Source organism: Carcharodon carcharias, chromosome 4 (assembly GCF_017639515.1).
Source record: "Carcharodon carcharias isolate sCarCar2 chromosome 4, sCarCar2.pri, whole genome shotgun sequence".
NCBI lineage: Eukaryota > Metazoa > Chordata > Chondrichthyes > Lamniformes > Lamnidae > Carcharodon > Carcharodon carcharias.
Window position 1 is genome coordinate 40,242,403 of NC_054470.1, and position 16,780 is coordinate 40,259,182.

Here is a 16,780-nt window from a genome sequence, read left to right on the forward strand (position 1 = left end):
AGCGTAAAAATCCATCATTGCAGCTGGTGGGTAAAACATCATTTTACCTGTCCGCTACCACATTTAGTGCAAATTTAGGACAATTCCACCCCAAGGATCGATTTGCATAACTGATTGCAAAACCTGCATAAGGGGTGAATCTTCCGAGTGGCAATGACTTTCGGATTACCATCCACTCCTATTTTCTTACCTTGGACCAGAGCTCCACAATTCCCAGGTGGTCAGGGCAGTAGTCAGGGGGTCAGGGTGTGGTCGGATGTTCAGTGAGGAAGTCGGGTGGTTGGGAGGGTAGCCGGGAGTTGAGGGAGGATAATCGGGTGGGTGGGGCAGTAGTCGGGGGTCAATGGTGTAGTTAACCACAAGTTAGAACTGGTTTTAATCCTTCTAACTTTTCCTGGGTAACTATTCTGATAAGTGAGTCGTAACCATCCGAAGTCTCCGACTCAAAATAAGAGTTTTGGAGGGTTCCAGATGCAGGAGAATTGGTCATCAGAAGTCCAAACTTCCTCGGCAATTCCCACATCATCAGCACATCGAGACTTCTGAGGGACTCCCCAGCACATCTTGGGGGCTAGCTCTGGGGTACAACCATCTGGAGATCTGAAGTCAGTGTTGGAGGGATGGATGGTCCTGCAGACACTTGACTCTGTTCTCCTCAAATGTCGAAATCACTCGATTACTGAGACTTCTCCATTTGGGTTTGTCAAAGGTTGTTCTTTTCTCATGTATCAGGATCCAGTTTGCAGGCTCTGAGATTGGTTTTCAGCTTGTCTTTATATCTAAGTTTGGGACATCCTGTGGTGCGGGTTCCCATACTTAGCTGGCCGTAGAGTACTGCCTATAGTATGTGGGAATCCTCCATGCAGACCATCTGACCAACCAGCGAAGCTGAGCCCTGATGAACATGCCCTCGATGTCAGGTATGCAGCACTTTACTAGAACCTTGGTGTTGGGGATTTTGTCCTGCCACCTGATGTTGCAAATAGATCTGAGTCAGCAAAGGTGGAATGCCTCCAGTTGCTTTATGTGAAGCTGTAAGGTTGTTCAAGTCTCTCACCCATAAAGAAGTGATATAAGAACCTGGTAGACTTTGATCTTTGTTCGGAGACAAACTCCATGGTCTTTCCAAAGTCTGTGATAGAGCCTGCCAAACACTGGGCTTGCTGTTGCCAGGCGATAGTTGATTTTGTCATCTACCGTAGTGTTATTGGAGAGGGTACTCCCAAGTTAGCAAAACTTCTGTACCGAACAGAGGGGTATATGTTGTTCATAGTGACTGTGGGGTCTTGGAGCACATGGTCAGGGGTGGGCTGATACAAGATCTCTGTCCTCTTCAGACTTATTGTCAGGCCAAAGTATTCTGAGGCTAAGGTAAAGCGATTATCAAGCTATTGAATGTCCTCCAGAGTACATGCTGTGAGAGCTCAGTCGTTCACAAACAAGAGTTCACTGAGCAGCTGTTCAGTAATCTTCATGCAAGGCTTCAGCCTTTGCAAGTTGAAGAGTTTGCTGTCTGTCCTGAATTAAATGTGAACTCCTGCATCAAGATCTTTGAATGCACACTGGAGCATGGCCAAGAAGTATATGGAAACAGCGCTGGAGCCAATACACAGACTTGCTTTGTGCCATTGGCACAGAAAATACAGGCAATTAGATATACATGGGGAACAGTTTCCAGCATGATTATTTGCATAAGGAATTCAGGATCTAATTATGGAGAACATTAAAGAATATTAGATAATAGCTAGTGAAGCACTTCTGCATTATTGTTCCTTACAGACACACAAATGGTACTGAGCATGGTGAACTATCATATGGGCAGACAGATATGACCATGACGCAAGTCACATAAATCCCATGAAAAATTCATTTTAATTAAACCATAGAACCTCAGTAATAAGCAACTGATTATCCACAATTAAATTACTAAAAATCAGATGACACAAATTCAATACAAACTGAGTTCTAATGAAGCATTCACGTGTGAAATGTCACATTGTCAGTTATCTCTATGTATCTTATCTTAACCTGCTGAGTGTTTTCAGTATTTTCTGTTGTGTTCTTCCTCCCACTAAACTATATTGGACAAAAATATTCTCATCTCAGGCTGCAAACCCTCCTTCCAACTGACTACTACAGATTGCAGATTAGACGATATCCATCCCAAGATTATTCCTCACTGGATTATTAGGTCGACAGGAACATCCCTTCGACTGCTTATCTGCCACCTGCTCCCACCAGGTATTTTGTGACATAGGTTGTACATGCATTCATATTATATCCTTAAATATGGAAGCCAAATTCAAATTGAGCCAATTCTCCACAATGTCCTGAGGCATGTCCATATTTAATCCATTTCAAATCTAACACTCATCCCAACTGTGCATTTTCCCACACATCTTAAAATTATCTTCCAGCTTTCAATGTAACTGACACTGCATGCATATTACATCTGAGATGTGCGGTTAAAGCAGTATTGTGTAAATATAATTTGGGCTATTACATAGCTATATCTCATTGTGTTGCTTTACCTTCTTAGCAGATTAGCTCATATCTTTAACAAGATGCCTACCTGTTTAGTGTCAGGCGTCATTAGATTGAGGCTGCTGGTTGAAATATTCAGAGTGATGTTCATTCCAGCAAACTGCAGGTTGCTCTTACCAAGTACACTAGACAGTGCTTTACTTGGTGGCTGTAGAGGCAAGTTACACAAAAACTATTACCCAAACTGTTACCTGCAGGAAGACACTAACAAAGATATCTGAGACCCATGTACCTCATCTCGTTCTTCATCTTCAGTTCTCCAACCAAAGAGATGTCCTTGATGGCTGAACCACAGCAAAGTGTCATGATTTTTTACTATGGGTAGGGTGCAGAGGCAGTCCCCAAGTTTGTCCCAGTTGGAACAGGGATCAAACCCTGTGCAGTTGGTGTTAGTCTGACCCACACAACATCCATCTAGCCAACTAAGCTAACCGGCCCTGCATGTACCTCATAAATTATCTGAAATTGCAGAGATTTCTTCAGATTTAAGCATTGGATTGTAATTTGCTTTTCAGATATATTGAACAAGTACATTTTCACTTCTTAATTCTCATAATTACAAAACAAAACAGACAAAATGAACAGCATTTTTAATTCATTCTCGGGATGTGGGCATGACCTACAAGGCAGGCATTTATTGCTCTTTCCTAAGTACACTTTAGAGTGTGATGGTGGGCTTTCTTCTTGAACCACTGCAGTCCATAAAGATTTTCTTATGCTGCTGTAAAGCTGGAAGTTCCAGGGATTTTTATCCAGCAATGATGAAAAAACAGCAATATATGTCTAAACTTGGATAAATGCATGACTTGGAAAGGACATGTGGAGGTGATGGTGTTCCCATGCACCTGCTATCTTTGTCCTAGGAAACTATGGCTTCAGGCTGCTAAAGTACCCTGGCGAGTTGCTGCAGGGCATCCTGTAGCTAATACACACTGCAGCCACAGTATGGTGGAAGGGGTATATAAAACATGACATGCATTGCTTTAGACTGTTTGATTCTTCATTTAATGAAGCTCCTTCTTACAGAGAACAAAAACATTCCAGCAGAAGAGTGAAGGGAATTGTAAATCATTTCCACTTTGTTATGTAATAGCTGTTGTGAAGCATGTGGGAGGAGGAGGGGGAAGACTCATTAGGAACAAGCAATGCACCATTAACTGAAACAAAGTAAAAACATTATTAATATGCCGTTCTTCAAAACATTTTATTAAATGGGTAAACCAGGATTTCCAACTTCAATAATTTGTGTGAGAATCAAAAATTATTACAGTGCTAATTCCATTATTCTGTGCTTCTAGCAGTGAGTGTGATTAAGAGAATAAGAACTACAATGTTGTCGCCCTAACTCTGGCCTATGCTGTCTATGAGCTCAACTCCCCTGTTGGGAACACAGGATCATAAAATTAACCCTTCTCAGGTTGATTATTAGGTCTTATCAAGAAGACTGAAAAATTAGGTCTGCTGCTAGTAATTCAACTTTAAAAATAAAGAATCGTGCGGATACCTTTCTCTTTCGAAAAGCCCCTTTAGTGCCTGGTACAGCTTCACACACTCGACTGATAGCTTCTCTGAAAAAGAAATGTATTATATTAAGGACAGCTTCTTTGAACAAAATAAACCCACATACACTGTGCCACAGGCAACACAAATATATTAACTAAGGTACTTTGTGAGATATTGTATTTATATTTAATTATACCCTAAAATTAAAGCAAAACATCATGCAAGAGGGGAAGATATTGGGCTGGATTTTAACTTACCTGACCCATCAGGGGTTTGGGGATCTGGAGAGCGAGGGGAACCCAGAAATCAGAGTTGCACACATTATCATGTGTGATATCACCAACTGGTTTGCTGCCTGAAAGTCAGTCTGATTGACACGTTTAGCCTCCAGTCAGGATGCACCAGGAGGAGGACAGGGGGAATGGAGAGCAGTCCAGAGGAGGCCACATGACAAGGTAAGCCCATGCCCCAGGATGATGACGGCAGGCAGGGGGAGGGGCATACCGATCCCGAATAGGGTTGTTCCCAGTTTATGATGGTGGTGGTCGATTCCAGGGGTTCATCAGACCTGGGGTCCTGCAGTGGTCAACCTTGGGCGACTAATCACGAAACCTAGAGGGAGGCCCCATCCCAGAAGTCTTGAGGGGGAATTGGAGGCTTTAGGGGTGTAGGTACTGGAAGACTAAAGCAGGGGCATGGTATCAGAGGCCTGCAAGGGGAGAATCAGAGGTCTCAGGAATGAGGTGGAGGTTGGAGGCCTGGGAGAACAATTGAAACTTGGATGGGGATTGAGAGAGTAGAGGCCTCAGGGAAAGGTCAGGGGAAGATTGGAAGTGTCAGACTGATGTCCAATCATGGGAGGTCTTCCAGGCAGGCACACTTGATCCAGCAAGTAGGTGGAAAGATGATCACCTCTTGAGTCCAAAAGTCCTCACCTAGTTTTATCAGCAGGTCCCCCAAGGCTTGTCTGTCCAAAGTTAAATTCAAAACGGTGAAGCAAATGAGGCTTCCAGCCTCATTAAAATACTTAAATTGCAAACACATCTCCTTGAAAGACATCAGTCACTCATGTCTCCCCACTCCTCTCCTGCTTCTAGTAAAACTAGAAGGAGATAGGTTGGAGACAGATCAAGGTCAGGACATGAGGAAGACATGAAATCCAAGTAAAACGAGGAAGAAAAGGGATTAGAGATAGTGCCTGCAAAGGAAAAAGGTGCTTTGTGAAAGTGTCATATGAGTCAAACAATGATCTGGAACTAAGGAGGACAGCCCCAAAGTAAAGTGAATTGGTGTTGCTGAAGAGAGGAATTGGAAGCATGCATATGGTGGTGTATAATAATGGAGACAGTGGAATTTATGGAGCAATGAAAACAGAAATTAGATGAACATTGAATATCACAGAAATATCAATGACCATGAATCGATCCAAGACAGGTTGAATGAAATTTGATCCAGGTTCATCTGCAAGAGTTGGATAAGCAAATAGACGCTGACAAAAATATGTTGTTATAAAAACCTGTGACAATTATGTAGTTTATGGTGTTATTACCGGGACAGGAGGAGCGTGCAAGTTATCAAGCCCCACTACTCCGCAGGCCGAACCATTAATTTAAATGTTTAATTTTCTTATCAGAATGGCCAATCGTTTATCTATACTTCTAATACCAAGAAGAAAACAGAGTCTGACCAGGCTTCTTTCAAAAATCTCAGAACAATTAATTCATTATAAAACATAACTCCTTTTAAATGAGTTTCAAGAACTGGTTGACACACGATTATAATCAGGAACTGTAACTAACTAACTCTCTTAAACTTCCTCCGCATACACGCACAGATACATATACACAGACAAACAAATGACGCACAGATATTCTCTGCAGTCGGGCGAATGAGAAAAAAAATACACTGCTTTAGAAAGGAAGAAAAATTAAAGTTCACCGAGGTTCGATGCTGTTGGTCTGAAGTTCCCTCAGGTGAAGAAGGAATGGTCCCAGTAGATGTCGGGAAGTTCACCAATGATGCCTCAGCGTGGAGGAAAGCATAGCTGGACCAATTTTCCCTGTCTCAGCTAGCAAGTCCAAAAGTATGCAGACAAACTACACTCAGATGAGGATTATCTGGCTATAGATCGAGAACCACAGTTTCACAAAGCAGAGAAGGAGTGAACTAGTCAGGCTAGCCTTCTGTTCTCAGCCTTTTTCCAACAAGACTGCCTTCAAAACCAGCAGTTTCACAACTTAAGTTTTATTTTCCTCTCTTGCATGTGATTTCCAGCAAGTTACCAACCTTCCTTTTCAGTACTTTTCTCCATCAACTAAAGTAACTGCAGTTCAAAACAAACAACCAAATCTTCCACAGGTACCATAAAGGTCAGGTGATTCCTTGGAAAAGGTGAACTTATGACCCTTTCAAAAAAAATCCCAGGTTAGCATCTAAATGTACAGATCATGTCATATCCTTCCATTTTGTAAATGAAAAACTCAGTCTTAAGAAATATGATTCTAAAATGCCTCCGCCCTTGAGAGATGAAACACCATGTCCAAATGTGTTTCATCACAAAGTGTACAGAAAAAGGTATGTACAACATATAAAACAAAATTCAAATATGCACTCATTCAGCCATTCATTCCGTATAGAGTTTGTACAGTTTTTTCTGACTTCCTTGCTTTTCAGATAATTTTACAAAATTTACATTCTTGATGATGAATCAGCAGTTATATTATAATTCCCAGCAATATGAACAATCTTCAAGTTATAAGGTTGTATTAGCAAGTTTCATTGGAATAGTTTGTCATTCTGAGTCTTAATTTTTTCATCAAAGACCAAAGGGTTATGGTCAGTATATGCTAATGTTTCTTTACAGCCATGATGGATACATACTTCAAAATGCTTAAGAACAAGTAACAATCCCAGTGTTTCCTGTTCTACTATAGAGTATGTCACGAAACTATAATATTTTTCATAGTATTATTGTTGTTTATTGTAAAGTAGGTTTATGGGTGTGAGTGTAGATGGTTCTGTCCATGTGATTTAATTAAATTAGAGTCAAGTAGACTGCAAATTTGAAATTATCAAAAGAGATAAAAGACATTTGAAATGCTAATGAGTAAACATGATGAGGTCTTAGCATGTAGGGTGTGAAGGAAATTTGCATTTTTAGAAAAGTGAAGGGGTTTCAAAGTGATAGTAGGATGTTTACAGCTAACAAAATAAATATGGCAAGGTTATTATGTTTATTTAGTGACTGGAAGCCAGTGTCTAGTGGCGTACCACAGGGATCTGTGCTCGGTCCCCTATTATTTGTCATTTATATAAACGACGTAGATGACTATGTGGGGAGTAGGATTAGTAAATTTGCAGATGACACAAAGATTGACCAGGTGGTTAATAGTGAGTTTGAGTGGCTTGGGCTATGGGAAGATATAGATGGGATGGTCAAATAGGCAGCTAAGTGGCAGATGGAATTTAACCCTGAAAAGTGTGAGGTGATACACTTTGGAAGGAGTAATTTGACAAGGAAGTATTCAATGAACGGCATGACACTAGGAAGTTCTGAGGAACAAAGGGACCTTGGCTTGTGTGTCCATAGATCTCTGAAGGCAGAGGGCACGTTAGTGAGGTGGTGAAAAAGGCATATGGGACATTTGCCTTTATCAATCGAGGCATAGATTACAAAAGTAGGGAGGTCATATTGGAGTTGTATAGAACCTTGGTGAGGCCACAGCTGGTGTACTGTGTGCAGTTCTGGTCGCCACATTATAGGAAGGATGTGATTGCACTGGAGGGGTGCAGAGGAGATTCACCAGGTTGTTGCCTGGGATGAAACATTTAAGTTATGAAGAGAGGTTTGATAGACTTGGGTTGTTTTTGTTGGAGCAGAGGAGACTGAGGGGCGACCTGATCGAGGTGTACAAGATTATGAGGGGCATGGACAGGATGGATAGGGAGCAGCTGTTCCCCTTAATTGAAGGGTCAGTCACAAAGGGACATAAGTCCAAGGTGAGGGGCAGGAGGTTTAGAGGGGGATGTGAGGAAAAACTTTTTTACCCAGAGGGAGGTGACGGTCTGGAATGCGCTTCCTGGGAGGGTGATGGAGGCAGGTTGCCTCACATCCTTTAAAAACTACCTGGATGAGCACTTGGCACATCATAACATTCAAGGCTATGGGTCAAGTGCTGGTAAATATGATTAGGTAGGTAGGTCAGGTGTTTCTCACATGTCGGTGCAGACTTGATGGGCCGAAGGGCCTCTTCTGCACTGTGTAAATCTACAATTTTTCTCAAAAGGTAGTGACCATATTGGCTACATGAAAGATATTTATATTATGGGAAAAGTAGATTTCAAAAGACATTTAGAGCAATGGAATTTACAGATTAAAGAGAGAGAAACATGTATAAAGAAGGAAGGAAGGTGATGTTGTGGGGCCATATAAGAACTAAAAGGAGTGTGTAAAACAGCCTCTGGGAAGCCTCCAGCCATGTTTGCAAAAGTCTGCTGTGTCCAGTAACTAAAGTTGCCTTTGGAATTCTACTGTCAAGTGTGTGTTGTGGTAAATTTTCTGACTGGCTAAAATCTATTCACCCCCTTAAAGGGGATGTGTAGTTGAGAATTAGTTTAATTAGAAATTTTGGTTTTTGTTATAACATTAAGTAATTGTAATCATATGCGTGTGTTTGAAATCTTTTCTTTTGTTAATAGCATTGTTAAAACCATGCTTTAATTTAGTTTTTAAAATCTGTAAAGGTATTAGTGGACTCATTACTTCTGAATTCAGTGTACAGGTCTTCTTGTAATAAATACAAATTGCAAAACCATTGTGATAGCATGGCCAAGTTTCTCTTGTGGATTTGGTCGGCCTGGCACACATCACCTGCCACGACATAACAAGTATCTCTTTTGATGCCAGTTTAATTTTTAGAAAAGTGCCCCGTTGGCTTCTCAATGCCCAATATATCTTCTTGCAATAAAACTGCACCAACCCCAAGTCACCAGCATCGATTGCCAGCTTGAAGGATTTACCAACATTTGGGGTGGCTAATATTGTTTCATTAGTTAGAGTCGCCTTTGTCAAGAAAATAAGAATTTGTAATATTTTTCTTCTGGTAATAACTGGCATATTTTCTTATGTATTGGACATCAGGCTGTAATTGAATTAAGAGCAAGGGTCTAAAGGCAATAGTGGTTTTGATATGTTAATGAACCAAGAGGAACTTCAGAGTTTTACATAAAGCAATAACAAGAATAATTTGAATTGAGTTGTTTTAGTTCAAAGGGGGATATATGCATGTTATAAAAAGGTGTAAGGAATTGAGGTAAAAATAGGGTAAGTTTGCTTTTACAAGTCTAAGAGCTAAAGTAAAGATTGATTTAATCAATTCTGGGAAGAAAGCATTTCTGAAGAGACTAGTTGAGATAATAGAGAGATCAAAGTGAAGGAATGCATTTAAGGAAATATTGAAGCCTATGTGAGAGGGTAGCTGGTCAGATCTCCCAGAAGACAGTAGGGTAGCTGGGCAGAACTCCAAGAAGACAGTGTGAACAAGGCCAGACCTGAAGACCCAGTTGCTGTCAGCCTCAGAGGATGCCCCAAGGAAAAAAAGGCACTGTGTGGTAAATATTACCGGAATTCTATGGATTTTAAAATCTATAAGGATAGTTGCTGAACAGAAAAGAGTAAGATTTGTGGAACTGTTTTAAAGTAGTGTTTACTATGTAAAGTCATTCTTGTGCTTAAGTGTACTTGTGTCTCTTTTCTTTATTCTTTTAATAAATGTTTACTATAAAATCATCACAAGTAGTCAGGGACATCATTTCATGACTTCAGAACTTCTCCTCGTACTGTACAAATGGCAAAAAATGTTTTGGCCGTTATTTCAAGTTTCCCTCTGGGACCTGGGCAGCTCGGCTTTTACCAACAGCCGTGCTATAACACCTTCAAATTCTCAAAAGCGGTCTGGCACTCTCTTGACCGTACCATCTTTGCTTTCTTTTGCAATAAATCTGTTAGTAGAGCCACTATTATGCTGAAGTTTGACACAAATTTATGATAGGAACCACACATCCCTAAAAATTTCATGATTTCCCATTTAGTTTTAGAAACATGGAATTTCATCTAAGCCTGTACCTTCGCTGTTCTTGGCAAAACTTGTCCCTATCCTGATATGCCCTAAATGAGTTACTTGCGTTTTTTGCAAACTCACTTTTTGCAAGGTTTATTACTACATCTGCCTTCTGTAATTGTTTAAATAGGGCTTCCAACTGTTTTAGGTGATCTTTCCACATGTTGCTGTGAATCAATACGTCATCCAAGTAAACTACACAGTTGGGAGCATTAGTGACCACTTGATACATTAGTCTTTGGAAAATGACTAGAGCACTTTTAGTCCAAGTGGCATTACTCGGCATTGGTACAGCCTATTTGATATGACTCAAGCCGATATCACCTTAGCTTACGATGTTAAAGGTACTTGCCAGTATCCTTTCACCAAGTCTATCTTAGTGAGGAACATAGCACTGCCAACACTGTCAATATAACCTTCTAGACGAGGGATTGGGTAGGAATCCATTTTTGTTATCGTACTAACCTTTCTACAGTCTATGTAGAATCTGGTTGACCCTTCAGATTTAGGCACTAACACAAGGCTCAATTACGTGGTTTTCTAATATATATTGAATTTCTGCTGTCACTTCTGCTTGCTTCTCTGGACTTAAACAATAAGGATGTTGCTTTATAGGAGAAGATTCCTCTACATCCACATAATGCATGGCTAAAGTTGTAAACCCTAGTTTATCCCTACAGATCCCTTTAAGTTCTATGAGTAACTTCACTAGATCCTCTTTTTGTCCTGCCTCTAGGTATGAAAATTTGGTATCTAACTGTCCTAATATTTCAGTGTTAGCTAATGGGATGGTAGGAGGTTCAATTTGTGAACTGTCTAAATCTCCTTCTACTTAATCCTCGCTGTCTCTTTTGTCCTCAACTATACTTACAACCTTACAGACCTGCTCTTTCCTATCTTCCTTCCTGGGATGGTATCATTTTAACATATTGATATGACATGACTGATTATTTTTCCTACAATCTGCTGTGTCAAATAATTTACTTTACCAACCCTCTTGATTACCTTGTATGACTGAAATGTGTTTTCAGAGGTTCCCCCTGTAAAGGCAATAACACTAACACCTCATTCCCTGGTTGTAATGTTCGGGTTCCAGCTTGCTTATCTGGCTGATCTTTCAACTTTGTTTGAGAAACTTTAAGATGCTCTTGAGCCACTTTGCAGGCTCCCGTGACCTGTTCTGGAACATGGACACACAATTTAACACAGAGGATTTGTCCTAGCTTCCTGAAATTTTTTCTTTGATTAATTTCAGAGGATCTCTTATCTCATGTCCATAAATTAATTCAAAAGGGCTAAAACCAGTAGGTTCATTTGGTGAATTTCAGGTAGCAAATAAAAGAAAACCCAGTCCTTTGCCCCATTCATGGGGATATTCATGACAATATTCTTTAATCATTGTTTTGAGAGTTAGAGTTAAATCTCTCTGTGTTTGTGGATGATATTCTGTGGACTTTAACTGTTTTATACCCAAACTACTCATTATATTCTGAAAAATTTTAGCCATAAAATTGGAACCTTGATCCGACTAGATTTCTACCAGTAATCCATTTGAGTAAAAAATTGCATTAACTTCTCCACCATTATTTTAGCTGTAATTGTCTTTAAAAGGATGGCCTCTGGAAATCGAGTTGCCACATCCATGATAGTAAGGATATACTGGTGTCCTGCTTTCATTTTTAGCAATGGCCTCACAGATTCTATTAACACCCTACTGAATAGTCCCTCAAAACCTGGTATGGGAATTAAGGATACCGGTTTGACTGCATGTTGTGGTCTTCCCATCTGGAATGTCTGGCATGTTTTACAAAACTACACCATGTCCTTATGAAGACCTGGCCAGATAAACTGCCAGTTTATCTGTGCTTGAGTTTTCCATATCCCTACATGTCCTGCCATAGGAATTTCATGTGCTATCCATAATATTTCTTTATGGTATTTGGGCAGTACCACTATCTGATGAACAACCATCCATTCTTTGTCTGCAGCTCATTAGAATTCCATTTTTAATAAAATAACATTCCGGAACTTCCTTAGCCTCAGTTTCAGTTTGGGCTGATTGTGCTCTCTTACTTAACCCTGGATCAGTTTGTTGAGCTTCAACTAAAGAAGATTTGTTAAACATCTCTTTCACATTATCTAAGTTGATGATGGACTTTGCTTAGCCATTGCTCGGGTCATCACACACAAAGGAAAAATTCCTGGAACCTTTTCCTGTAACTGCTCCATCTCTTTAACCTCACTTGGGCTTTCTGTAATTATGAGAGAAGCTACTACCTTCGCTCCAGCTAAATCATTTCCCTGGAGTAAATCAACTCCATCTATGGGTAACTTCTGAACAACCCCTACCATTGCTGTTGCAGATATTAGGTCACACTCCAAGTGTACCCGGTATAAAGGTACAGATATATACACCCCACCAATATCACTGATTAAATGTTTGGCTCCTAATGCACTCTCTGGTGGAAAAGTTATGCCTTTCCCCATCAAGAGTGTTTAGGTGGCTTCCGTATCTCTAAGTATGATTATAGGTTTAGCTTTCTAATTTGAGAGATAAGGGGTTACTTTTCCTCTCAACAAAAATTCTTTCTAACTCTCATGTATCTCATTCATCTCCCCTGAACTCACAACAGTGTTCACACTCGGTTTCACAGCTGCAGTTAGCGCTACAACTTGATCTGTTGTACTTTCAGTCAGGGTTCCTTTTCCTGAATCACCCTTATGTACCCCAATAGGTTCCATTGATTTCCCACGCAACTTCCAGCACTCTGCACGAACATGTTTCACCTTGTTACAAGGGAAACATTTAGGCCATCGAATAACACTTCCATCCCCAGTGGCCTGGGGAGGAGTTTCCAGGGTATTCCTAGCTGTCCCTTCTCCTTCCTGGCTACTTGCCTTTCTTTCACCTTCCCACCTTCTATCTTTCTTGGGTTTGCAGGGATAAAGGAAAAAGATTTAGAGTTATGGGCCAGCTGATAATCGTCAGCCATCTCCGTTGTCTGTCTAGCTATTGCAACCCTCTGGTCTTCAACATGGGTTCTAACAACTGGAGGAAGTGAATTTTTAAACTCTTCCAAGAGAATTATTTCCCTAAGAGCTTCATACATTGTCTCTACCTTTAATATTCATATCCAACCGTCAAAGTTACTCTGCTTTACCCTCTCAAATTCAATATAGATCTGCCCAGGCCATCTCCTTATGTTTCAAAATTTCTGTCTGTATGCCTTAGGGACCAACCCATATGCACTAAAAATAGCCTTTTCACTGCATCACAATCCACAGAAATCTCTTCTGAAGGTGAAGCATAAACTTCATGAACTCTACCCATCAACCTACTCTGTTTTGGCTATTTAATTTGCTTAGCTACCTTTTCAAACGAAATAAAGAATGTCTCTACATCCCTTTCCTCACAATTTTGAAGGGCTTGCACAAATTCAAATATCTCCCCACTATGCTTTGGGTTGGAAGTTTTTTCATCATCAGAACCTTCCTCAGAGTCTGAGGCCTCTTTTTTAAAGTCGAGCCTTTTAAGCTAGTATTTTCTTTCTCTTTCCTTCTCTCTTCCCTCCATTGCCAACTTTTCTCTCTGGAGATCAAGTTATCTTATCTCATCTCGCTCCTTTTATCTCTCCTTCCTTTCTGCTTGCTGCCTTTGAAATGCTCTCTCTCTTTCCTTTTCTTTTCGTTCAAGTTTATGCATTAACTGTCCATGTTCAAGTTGCTTCATTCGCAACTGAATCTTAGCTAACTCAACTGACTCATCCCCTAGAAAACGTGGTTTCTCTGTTATCCCCTCCAATTGCAAATGCTGCGCTTTTATCCCAACAATGTCTGCTTTCCTTGCCCCTAAAGGTAATTCTAACTCCAGCTAATCTGCCAATTCTGTTAACTTAGTCTTGGTTAATTTTTGTAAGCCAATCAGGGTTACATCTTCCATCTGTAGGAAAGTGTCAGCAACCCCCAAAGCCATTTTAGTTTGCCAATGTCTAAGAAACCAGGGGCAGAATTTTTCATCCTGCAGGCGGGTGCGCGCCCAACCCGAACGGGAGTGAAATAGTGCGCGATGACGTCGGGCGAGTGTTTCAACATCATCGCACACTCTTGCGATATTTCGCTCAGCGGTGCGTGTGAGAGGTGGCAGCGCACCAATTAAGGCCCTTAATCAATTAATTAAATTGAATTTTTCGCTGCCCGTCCAACCATTCGGTTGGCAGGCAGGCAAACAGGCCAGGCGGCCTTTGCATTTTTAACGAAATCTCATCCACGGGAGGGATGAGGTTTTGGACAGCAAATAAAAAACCAATAAAAATTTTTGAAACTCGTTTTCCACATATCCCTGTTCATGTGACAGAGTCATATGTGGGAACATGATTTCCTTATTTCTGAATTCTTTATTTCTCAGGTTAAAAATCTTCAGCTTCCTAAGGCAGTTCTCTGCCTTCAGGGAGCTTTCACTGAACGCACCCCCGCACATGTACACACTTCAGCGCTCGTGCTCCCCCCGCCTCCACCCTGGCAGTGCTGAGACTCTTAGCTCGTCTTTCACACTGACTGGCCATTAAATGGCCAGCCAGTGTGAAATCATGGTCAGGGCCCGATCACGGGCAGCGGACTGTTGCACGGCCACTCCTGGGCCCGTCCGCTGGGCCCACCCCACAAGGGGAAAATCCTCTCCGTGGTCTCCATCCTTTTATCCCTTACCAATTATTATTCCACATTCATTCACCCGCTGTCCATGTTTCAAATCTCGCAAGAGCCCCCAACTTATGTTATGACCAGGATGGGAGGATCGTGCGAATTATCAAGCCCCACTACTCCACAGGCCGTACCATTAATTTAAATGTTTAACTTTCTTACCAAATGGCCAATTGTTTACCTATACTTCTGATACCCAGAAGAAAAGAGAGTCCAACCAGGTTTCTTTCAAAAATCTCAGAACGATTAATTCATTGTAAAACAAAACTCCTTTTAAACAAGTTTCAAGAATTGGCCTTTATGGTACTTATGGAAGATCTAGTTGTTTGTTTTGAACTGCAATTGCTTTAATTGATGAGAAAAGTAACCCAGAAGTGTGACTAACTAACCCTTTTAAACTTCCCCAGCACACACACACACGGACACACATACACATAAACAAACAAAAGACAGACAGATAGTCTCCGCAGTGTTGGGCAAATGGGGAAATAAAACTCCCTTAGAAAGAAAGAAAAATTAAAGCTCACTGAGTTTCGATGCTGTTAGTCTGAAGTTCCCTCGGGTGAAGAGGGAATGGGCCCAGTGGATGTCAGGAAGTTCACCAATGATGCCTCAGTGCGGAAGAGAGTATAGCTGGACCAATTTTTCCTGTCTCAGCTAGCAAGTCCAACAGTATGCAGACAAACTATACTCAGGTGAGGATTATATGGCTACAGGTCGAAAACCACACACAGTTTCACAAAGCAGAGAGGGGGAGAGAGAGCTAGTCAGGGTAGCCTTCTGTTCTCAGCCTTTTTCCAACAAGACTGAAAGCAAAACCAGCAGGTTCACAAACAGGACTGGTGGTTTTGGGTACTGAAACTTGAATAGAATTTTGAAAATTTGAGAGAGCTAATGATAATGGAAGAGTTTTGAAACAGCATCCCAATTGCTATCAGGTCAAACCTGGAAGACCACAAAGTCACGTAGGCAGCTGAGGGCAGATCTCCATCTATAAACACATTGAGGAGCTGGAGGAATAGAAAAGAGTCTGGCTTTTATTTTCCTCTCTCCCATGTGATTTCCAGCAAGTTACCGACCTTCCGCTTCAGTACTTTACTCCATCTATTAAAGTGATTTCAGTTCAAAACAAACAACCAGATCTTCCACAAGTACCCATAAAGGTCAGGTGATTTCTTGGAAAAGGAAAAATCCAGCTTAGCATATAAATGTCCAGATCATGCCATGCCATTCCATTTTGTAAAAGAAAAATTCTGTCTTGAGAGATATGATTCTAACAACGGTTCATGTTAATATTTTAGAGGTAATGGTTAGTTCTGGGAAGATTATTGTTAAGAAGATAAGGTAACTAAAGTGCTGGGCTTTAGAGGTTGCCTGAACACTTAAAAGAAAATGGCAGTCCAGAGATTAGCCAGGTTTGCTTAATAGAGTCAGAATAAAAAAGATGGAGACATAAAACAGCAGGTGGGCTTACTTAGAGAACTGGAGAACTAGAGACATGGGCTGGGATTTTCCGGCCCCATCGTGGTGGGACCTACTGTGGGAGATTCAGTGGCCCAGCCAAAAGTCCATTGAATTTCGGCGGGACCGGATGATCCCGGCGGTGGGCGAGGCTGGAAAATTCCATCCATAATGTCTACACTGCTTGCAAAGAAGTGCAGTCCAGAGATTCTTTTTGGAGAGTTAGAGCTAAATTCGTTTAAAAGCATTAAAGGCTACATCATCATGGAGATGAGTGCAGCTTAAGAAGATTCTCTGGTTTCAATTTATGAGTGTTTTGCAGCAGGGTAAGAAGCTATATCCAACAGGTGCTATTGTTAGCAGAATCTAGGCAGTCAGGGTTCCAAAAAGCCCTGGGAGCCATTTGTTTCAGCTAAGAGTTGCAGTTTCATTGAGAACTGTCTGCGTGACATCAG

At 41.0% G+C, this 16,780-nt stretch overlaps 1 protein-coding gene across 1 annotated transcript in view; it reads right to left on the reverse strand.

Annotated features, from left to right (window-relative positions):
• shc3 (SHC (Src homology 2 domain containing) transforming protein 3) overlaps positions 1-16,780 on the reverse strand; it is a 296,799-nt gene that overhangs the window by 150,627 nt on the left and 129,392 nt on the right. The window contains exons 3-4 of the mRNA XM_041187067.1: positions 4,049-4,112; positions 2,573-2,692 (exon numbers count right to left, since the gene is read on the reverse strand). Of these exons, the coding sequence (XP_041043001.1) occupies positions 2,573-2,692; positions 4,049-4,112 (184 nt within the window). The remainder of the gene's footprint in view (positions 1-2,572; positions 2,693-4,048; positions 4,113-16,780) is intronic.